This window comes from Chrysochloris asiatica, unplaced genomic scaffold (genome assembly GCF_000296735.1).
Source record: "Chrysochloris asiatica unplaced genomic scaffold, ChrAsi1.0 scaffold00197, whole genome shotgun sequence".
NCBI lineage: Eukaryota > Metazoa > Chordata > Mammalia > Afrosoricida > Chrysochloridae > Chrysochloris > Chrysochloris asiatica.
Window position 1 is genome coordinate 984,547 of NW_006408715.1, and position 8,346 is coordinate 992,892.

At 45.7% G+C, this 8,346-nt stretch overlaps 2 protein-coding genes across 2 annotated transcripts in view; one reads left to right on the top strand and one right to left on the bottom strand.

Annotated features, from left to right (window-relative positions):
* LOC102833854 (chromosome unknown open reading frame, human C2orf81) overlaps window positions 1-4,770 on the bottom strand; it is a 14,491-nt gene extending 9,721 nt beyond the window's left edge. Inside the window, exon 1 of the mRNA XM_006872442.1 lies at window positions 4,753-4,770. Within this exon, the coding sequence (XP_006872504.1) occupies window positions 4,753-4,770 (18 nt within the window). The remainder of the gene's footprint in view (window positions 1-4,752) is intronic.
* Window positions 4,771-5,360: 590 nt separating this feature from the next.
* WDR54 (WD repeat domain 54) overlaps window positions 5,361-8,346 on the top strand; it is a 3,235-nt gene continuing 249 nt past the window's right edge. Inside the window, exons 1-8 of the mRNA XM_006872415.1 lie at window positions 5,361-5,582; window positions 5,741-5,803; window positions 6,192-6,258; window positions 6,409-6,462; window positions 6,780-6,907; window positions 7,760-7,860; window positions 7,944-8,106; window positions 8,273-8,345. Coding sequence (XP_006872477.1) covers window positions 5,361-5,582; window positions 5,741-5,803; window positions 6,192-6,258; window positions 6,409-6,462; window positions 6,780-6,907; window positions 7,760-7,860; window positions 7,944-8,106; window positions 8,273-8,345 — 871 coding nt within the window. The remainder of the gene's footprint in view (window positions 5,583-5,740; window positions 5,804-6,191; window positions 6,259-6,408; window positions 6,463-6,779; window positions 6,908-7,759; window positions 7,861-7,943; window positions 8,107-8,272; window position 8,346) is intronic.

The window sequence follows — 8,346 nt, forward strand, 5'->3', positions numbered from 1 at the left end:
AAAAAAAAAAAAAAAGTTTTAAAATAGGAATATTCAACGGTACAAGAGTCAGTAAAACAGACCTACACTTTGCTAATGGGAATGTTAATTGGCACAGTATTTTTTGAAAACCATTCAGTGGTATGTAACGTTGAGCATTAAAAATATTTTTACTCCTTCAATCCAACAATTTCAACTCTATAAATGCTTTCAAAAGGCCTACGCTGAAGATAAAAAATATATTCTCCAACATACATATATCCCTGTAGTGCTGTTTATAATAGCAAAATACTGAAAACATAATGTCTAACCGAAAAGAAAAAAAACAAAAAAAAACCCCACCCACTGCCACTGAGTCAATTCCAATTCATAGAAAGTGACACTATATAGGGGCCCTTTAACTCAAAAAGCAGGTGACGGGAGAGACAGATGGCTTATTGTAGTATAGCTCTATGATAGAATGGTGTACAGTAATTACAGATTAGCTTTAGGAAGATGTTGTAATGGCATTGGAAGATACTTATGATGTAATATTAAATGACAAAAACAGGATACAAATTACATATAGAATTCAACCTGAAATGTGTAAACTAAGATATGCTGGAGAAAGAGATAATCACCAAAATAGAAACAATAGGTAAACTATATTTTCTCTATTTTATAAGTCCTGGGTGGTACCACTTGTTATTATCTGTTAGTGATTCAAATTACCCAGAGGTGCCTGGAAGAAAGATTAGGCCACTGAAAACAGGGGTGCAGTTCTCTGAAACATACACAGTCACTATGAACTGAAATATACTGGACAACAACAGTTTGTTTTATTCTGTTATAATCATCATTTCTCAAGCTGCAAGAAGTGAAGAAAAATTCAAGACTTCACTTGCAATATTGAAGGACTCTATAGGCAAAATATTGAACGATGCAGAAAGCAGCAAATGAAGATGGAAGAAATACACAAAGTCACTGTACCAAAAAGAAATCACCTACGTGCAACCATTTCAAGAGGTACCATATATTCAAGAACTGAAGGTCCAAGCTGCACTGGCAAAAAAAACAAGCAAGCTTCCAGGAATTGATGAAATCCAAATTGAAGTATTTCAACAAACTGATGACGTACTGGAGGCGCTCACTTGTCTATGCTAAGAAATTTGTAAGACCGCTACTTAATTAACTGATAAGAAGAGATCCACATTTATGCCCATTCCAGAGAAAGGTCACCCAATGGATTGCAGAAATCATATAAAAACATCATTAATATCACGTGCAAGTAAATGTTGCTGAAGAAAATTTAAAAACTACTATAACTGTAAATCAATAGGGTGCTGCCAGAAATTCAAGCCGATTCAGAAGAGGATGTGGAACTAGTTATATCATTGCTTAACATCAGATGGATCTTGACTGAAAGCAGAGAATATAAAAAAGATGTTTACTTGCGTTTTACTGACTATGCAAAGGCTTTTGACTATGTGGATCATGACAAACTATGGATAACACTGCGGAGAATGGGTATTCCAGACACTTAATTGTACTTTTTTTTTTCTCAATGTTTTATTGTGAATTATATGATAGTTTACATGAGAGAACCTCAGTTCCATATTCATTCCATCATATATCATTATATTGCCATGGTTCCAGTCCCCTCCATGCCTGTCTTCCAACCAAAGGGCATATCCTAGAAGCCCATGCTCTACCCTCCCCCCTACCCCCTCAGTCTTTGGCCCACAGTTCCTTTCCCTCTCTGGATCCAAAGTCCCCAGCCGCTTCATCCCTCCATGTCATCATCTCTGTCTCCATCTCAGGCATCCCCGGTTCTCTGGGTAGGGTCCTGTTCTTGGCTCTTATCCGTTGGTGGTCCCAGAGACCTCCGCTCCTAGACTGGAGAAATAATCGCTCTCTTCCTTGCTACAAAACATCTACCCTTGCATTCCTAACACTCACAATCCGTCTTGATTACCATTGTTCACTACAGTACTGCACGTTACCCATCTGTATTTCATTTCATCAGCTCCACCTAGACAAACTGGATAGTATTCTCTGGTGATTCTGCCTTCCTCCATGCCCCCTAGCTCTAGGTTCCCTCTTGAAGGCTTGTAAGCCAGTTACTTCTTGCCTTTGTAGTCCCTCCCTCCCCATTTGGGTATACAATGTCCAAGTTGCCCCTCTATGTCTACTCTGTGTGTGGGGGGTAGGGGGTGGGAATGTTTCTTGCTGTAAGGATTTATAGCCTCTTTTGTGTCACTGCATTCGTATTCATAGGTCAAGTTCATCAGCTTGGATCAGCTCAATCTTCTTCCTGCCCACCCCCCTTAATTGTACTCTTGAGGTCTAAGTACCCATACATAGACCAAAAGGCAATCATTAGAACAGAACAAGAGGATACTGAATGGTTTAAAACCAGGAAAGGTATGTGCCAGGATTGAATCCTTTCACTATACTTATTCAATTTGTATTCTGAGCAAATAATCAAAGAAACTGGATCATATGAAGAAGAACATGGCATCAGGATTGGAGGAATACTCAACAGTTGATGATATGCAGATGATACAACTTCGTTTTCTGCAAACAAAAAGAACTTAAAATACTTACTGAAGAAGATCAAAGACCACAGCTGTCAGTATGGATTGCATCTCAATATAAAGAAAACAAATCCTCACAACTGGACCAATAAATAACAACATGACAAATGGAGAAACAATTGACATTATCAAAGACTTCATTTTACTTGAATCCACAATTAACACTTACGAAAGCAGCAGTCAAGAAACTAAATGAAGTATTGCTTAGGTAAATTAGCTGTAAAAGAACTCTTTAAGGTATTAAAGAGCAAAGATGTCAGCTTGAGGACCCAAAGTATGGTATTTTCTATTGCCTTATATGCATGTGAAAGTTGCACAAGGAATAAGGAAGACTGTAGAAAAATTGATGCATTTGAATTATGGTGTTGGAGAATATTTAAAAAGTATCATGAACTGCCAGAGAAACAAACAAATCTGTCTTGAAAGATGTGTGCCCAGATTTCTTAGAAGCCAGGATGCTGAGACTTCATTCCTCATACTTCAAACAAGTTATCAGGAGGGACCAGTCCCTGGAGAAAGACTTCAGGCTTGGCAAACTGGAGGGTCAGTGAAAAAGAGGAAGCCCTCCCTCCAACAAGATGGACTGACACAGTGGCAGCAACAATGGGCTCCAGTATAACATTTGTGAGGGTGGAAGAGAACGGAGCAATGTTTTGTTCTGTTGTGCATAGGGTTGCTGAGAATCAGAACCGACTAGATGGCAGCTAAGAACAACAATCAAGAAAACACCACCTAAAAAAGAAAAGACTCTTCCCCAAGTCTCATTTATTCTAGGAACACAGGGTTTACTAACAGGTGCCTCTGTTGCTGTTGTTAAGTGCCGTCAAGTTGATTCCGACCCATAGCCATCCTATATAGGGTTTCCAACGAGCAGCTGGTGAGCTTGAACCACTGACTTTGCAGTCCAAATGACGCATAGGCCACAACACCACACCAGGACTCCTCCCTAAGCCTGGTTTCTTCCAAAATTTACTTCTAAGACTGATGTTCCCAAACCTTTAGCTCATTCATACTCCATCCCCACCTCATACTCATGTTCCTCAAAATGCATTCTCCTCCAAATCTGAAGTTTCCTAAATCTCACACTGAACTCAAAATCTCTTAAAACTGTATTTCCCCTCTCCTAGTGAACTGCCCTACAGACAAGCCCAGGGAGTGGCTTGGAAGCCAGGACTGGAAGAGGAGCAAAAGTTGTTTGATTTCTTAGACCGCTCTTCCCAGCCCCTCCTCTGGCATCTTCCTATTGTTGTTTTTGTTAAGTACCATTGAGTTGGTTCCAACTCATAGCGACCCTGTATAGGGTTTCCAAGGAGCAGCTGGTGAGTTAGACCTGGTCTAATCTAAATGACCAGATAACTTTTCCACAAAGACTCTTTAGAAGTTTCTTGGCTTTTACACAATAACTTTAAAGTGCAGTCTCACAATGTTTTCTTCTTTCTGACAGTCTCAAAATACATGATTTTATCTACCAACACTTCAGTCCCAAATTCCTGGACAATTCTGGTTTATACATTTAAACTAGTTCCAAGAGATGTATTACATGCACTGTTGTGTGCCTTGAGTTGGTTCTGACTCATAGCGACCCTGTATAGGGTTTGGAGAGCAGATGATAGGTTTGACGTACGACCTTGCGGTCAGCAGTCCAGTGCTTATCCTACAGCGCCACACCAGCGCTCATTACAAGGATTGTTGTTGTTAAGCGCCATCGAGTTGGTTCCGACCCATAGTGACCCTGTATAGGGTTTCCAAAGAGCGGCTGATGGGTATGAAACACCTACCTTGCGGTTCAAACTGACCTACGGTTCAGCTCATTATCCTGAAGCACCACACCAAGACTGTTTCTAAATTAGTTTTATTTTGAGACTACATTATCCTCTTTCCCTTTCTCTCATGGTCTTGGTATGATCACGTGTGTGGTTAGGCCTGGTGCAGGTGTATATTTTCTGCCCAAAGTGACTTCCTGAGCTATCTTGAACTCCAGAAGAGAAGTTAAGAAGCAGACATTTGTTCCACCCTAGATAACTCTGGGATAAGAGAAGCGTGTGGCTGAGGGGATCCGTGAAGAGCAGCTGGAGAGAGGATGGCTTCGGCTTAGTACGGCGTACCTGTGCGAGTAGAAGCGGGGACCCACAGTTTCCAATATGGGCCTTAACTCAAAACCCTGACTCTAGCGCACCCTTAGGCTTGCTGAACTCACCAGGCCTTCGTGAGCCATCTCCGCTGCAGTATTTCGATGCCCTGGTTTCAACGATGTCAACCCCGCTTCCACATCCGCAACTGTGGCCTAACAGTTGCCCGAGCAACCGCGCCGCGCAGGACCGCTCGCCCCGCCCATCGGCCGTGCGTACTTGCGTCGTCTCTATGGTGGCGGCGGATTCGGAGTGACGAAAAGATCCTCGAGTCAGGCAAGCGGGCCTGGGGCCAAGGGTGTGACCTCTGACCAGAGCCGGGGGGTTGCGGGGAACCCTGTCGAGGTTGAATGGGCGGGAGTCTATCCTGCCTCATCCTGCCTTCTTGACCCCGGGTGCTCGGGTCCACCGCGATATGTGCCGTCACCATCCTTCCTGAAGTCTTCTCCAGTGCCCTGGGGCTTCCCTCTCCCTGGGGCTCCCCTCTCCCGCTCCTCAAGACGTGGCCCACACCCTGAGACTTTCCCCATCACCCTCCTAGGGACCTCCCACCACAGCAAGGCACAGTGCCAGTAGTTTTCCCCAGCGCATCAAGACAGCGTCTCCTGCCCCCTCGCAGGAGTCTCCGCTGAGTCTGTTCCTATGCACCCTGAGATTTGGGTGTCGGTTCCCCAGCATGTTCCGACGCGAGCGCTCCATCCCTCTTCGAAGCTCGGCTGCCGCCCTGTGCAACAACCTCAGTGTGCTGCAGCTGCCCACTTGCATCCTTACGCATTTCGGGGTGGTGCATGGACCCAGCACCCAGCTTCTTAGCGCTGCCACAGAGGGTGTGCCGCTGGCTCAGCGGCAGCTCCACGCTAAGCAAGGTGCTGGAATGAGCCCCCCACTTATCACCCAGGTAGGCATAGAGTTGGGGGAGTTGGGAGTGGAGTATTTCTGAACCCTGCCCTGTCCCCCATTCTTCCTTTCTTAACCTCCAGAATTTCCACTCTTCTGATGAACCCTCACAGCCGGTGCTCTGACCGGTTTTCTGTACTCTGATCCAACTCCCTCCAGGTTCACTGGTGTATCCTCCCTTTCCGCATATTGCTGGTACTCACCTCACATCGGGGAATACAGGTAAGTAAACGACCCTCTTGCCTTCCCCCACAATCTTCTCAGTTCGCTTCCAAGGCCCCTATACACCTCTCCACTTATATGGAAACAATTATAAACTTTTTATATCCAAAGCCCAGTTCCCCTCTGTTTTTCATCTTCATTATTTCCATCTTTAACAGTTTGTAAATACCGTTTTCAATACCTGTGTCTCAACTGCCACCTCTTGTTGGCTTCGTGACCTTTAGCAAGTCACTTAACTTCTCATAGCCTCAGGGTCCTTCTGTAAACTGGGGATTAAAAATAATGCCTACTGCCTAGGGTTGTTTTGAGAATTCATTGGTTTAAGGGCTAGAGAATAAGCCAGCCAAAGTCGGTTGGCTTATTCTCTAGCCCTTTCCCTGTCTTCCAGATGTATGAGTCTGATGGCTCTGTCATGGTTTATTGGCATGCACTGAACTCCGGAGATGCGTCTCCAGGTATCTGCAGGACCATGTGGATGGGTGGTGGTGGTGGGGATGGTGTGCCATGGAGTCAGTTCCGACTCAAAGCGACCCTGTACAGGGTGGGGTTTTAAAGGCTGAAGGTGGAAAGATCCGTTTGTGATCATCTTCTTCCTTCATACTCAGTACATGCTGTATTTGCACGAGGAATTGCTGCCAGTAACCACTTCATCTGTGTGGGTAAGAGGGTCAAAGGCACTGGGGGTGGGGTGGGGGTGGGGTACTGGCGTATATGGGTGGAGACCTAAGGCCAAGAAGATGCTGAGAATCTAAAGTAAATATAGAGTTAGAGAGAAGGGTGGAAGTGAAGGGGGTCTGGGAAAATCCAAAAAGCCGTGAAAGGGTACCGAGGGGCAGGATGAGGCCAATGATTGGAGGGGCAGTTAGAGCAATGAGAAGTGGGTTGGTTACTAAGGATTATAGAGCATGCTGAGCATAGTGGTTGTTGATCTGAAAGCATCAAGAAACCATCAGTGGGACATTGGTTCTGGCTGCAGGAACATGGTCAGGCCGTGTGCTGGTATTTGACATCCCAGCCAAGGGTCCCAACATTGTACTGTGTGAGGAGCTGACTGGGCACCAGACACCAATCACAGATATTGCCACCGAGCCTGCTCAGGGACAGGTGAGTGGTCTCTCCTCATACCTAGGACCCTAAACCTGGGAGACAAGAGACATGGGTTCAATTCTTAGCTCTACCCCTAAGCAGCTCTTAGGCTACCTACTACTCTTTTCTAGGTTTCAGCAGCCTTGGGTCTAATGATGAAGCCAGAGTTGTTTTACATTTACATGGTATTTTATAGTTCGCAGAGACTTTAAGATGCTGGTGTGACTAGATTAGGATAGTGGCCCTCTAAGATGCTTTCTAGCTCTGGCATGTGCAGCTTCCTTCTCTTACTCCAGTGTGACTCTCTCCAGGAATCCTTTCCCCCTATTCCAGCTCCCACTGATCTGCTTTAAGTAACCCCTGAATTGGCACTGCCCTCTAAAACAACTAGTGTTTCCCCAGTTGGATTGTAAATCTCTTGAGAATCAGGTACGTATCTTCAGTTCTGTTTTCCATTGTACCTGGCACAGAGTAGGCCTCTGGAGCACTGGGACATGCTGGCTGGCTGGTGTCAGATCCAGAGGTCCAGAGTCTAGTCATAACTGTAACTGTAAGACCTTTAGAAGTTCACAATTGTATGGGCTCACTTTTATCCTCCATCCAGAGAAGACAGTTGTACACCCCATCCCAACACATGGTGGGAAGGGTTAGGAGTGGGGAGGCTGGGAGACTCAAAAAGAAATGCAAGGCAAATGTTTTATGCTTCCTGAGAGAACTCTGGGGAGCCCAGCCAGTGAAGGCTCCATACCTGCTCTTTCCCTAGAGAACCAAAGATAGAAATACCACTTCCCTTTCTCTCCAGTCCTGTACACAGGACCACAGCAGGGAAGAAAGGGAAGAGGGGAGGGCTGAGCCTGCCTTTCCCCTCAGGACTGTGTGGCTGACATGGTGACAGCAGATGACACGGGTTTGCTGTGTGTCTGGAAGTCAGGGCCTGAATTCGAATTGTTTACCAGCATTCCAGGATTCGGGTAAGTGAGGGGGAAGGGGACTGAGACCTTTCTCTCAGTGGACTTGGGTTTGGAGAGATCCAAGTTGGGTTTCACCTTTGCAGGGTCCCATGCTCCTCTGTACGGCTGTGGCAGGGGATTATAGCAGCAGGCTATGGGAACGGGCAAATTCATCTGTATGAGGCCAGTACAGGCACTTTACAAGTCCAGATCAACGCCCACGCCCGGGCCATCTGTGCCCTGGACCTTGCTCCTGAGGTGGGCAAGGTCAGTCTCTTCCTCCTCACCTGTGTCCTCTTTCTCTTGGTGCTGGGGTGAGAACACCCTAGGCTTGGTTCTGACCCTCAGTGTCATTCTCTCCCCAAGGGACTTGGACTGGGAATTCCAGCCTCTATCAGTCCCATCAACACACTCTAACTCTTTTTCTTACAAGCTACTCTCTGCGGCCGAGGACACCTTTGTGCACATCTGGAAGTTGAACAGAAGTCCAGAGAATGGTGACATTGA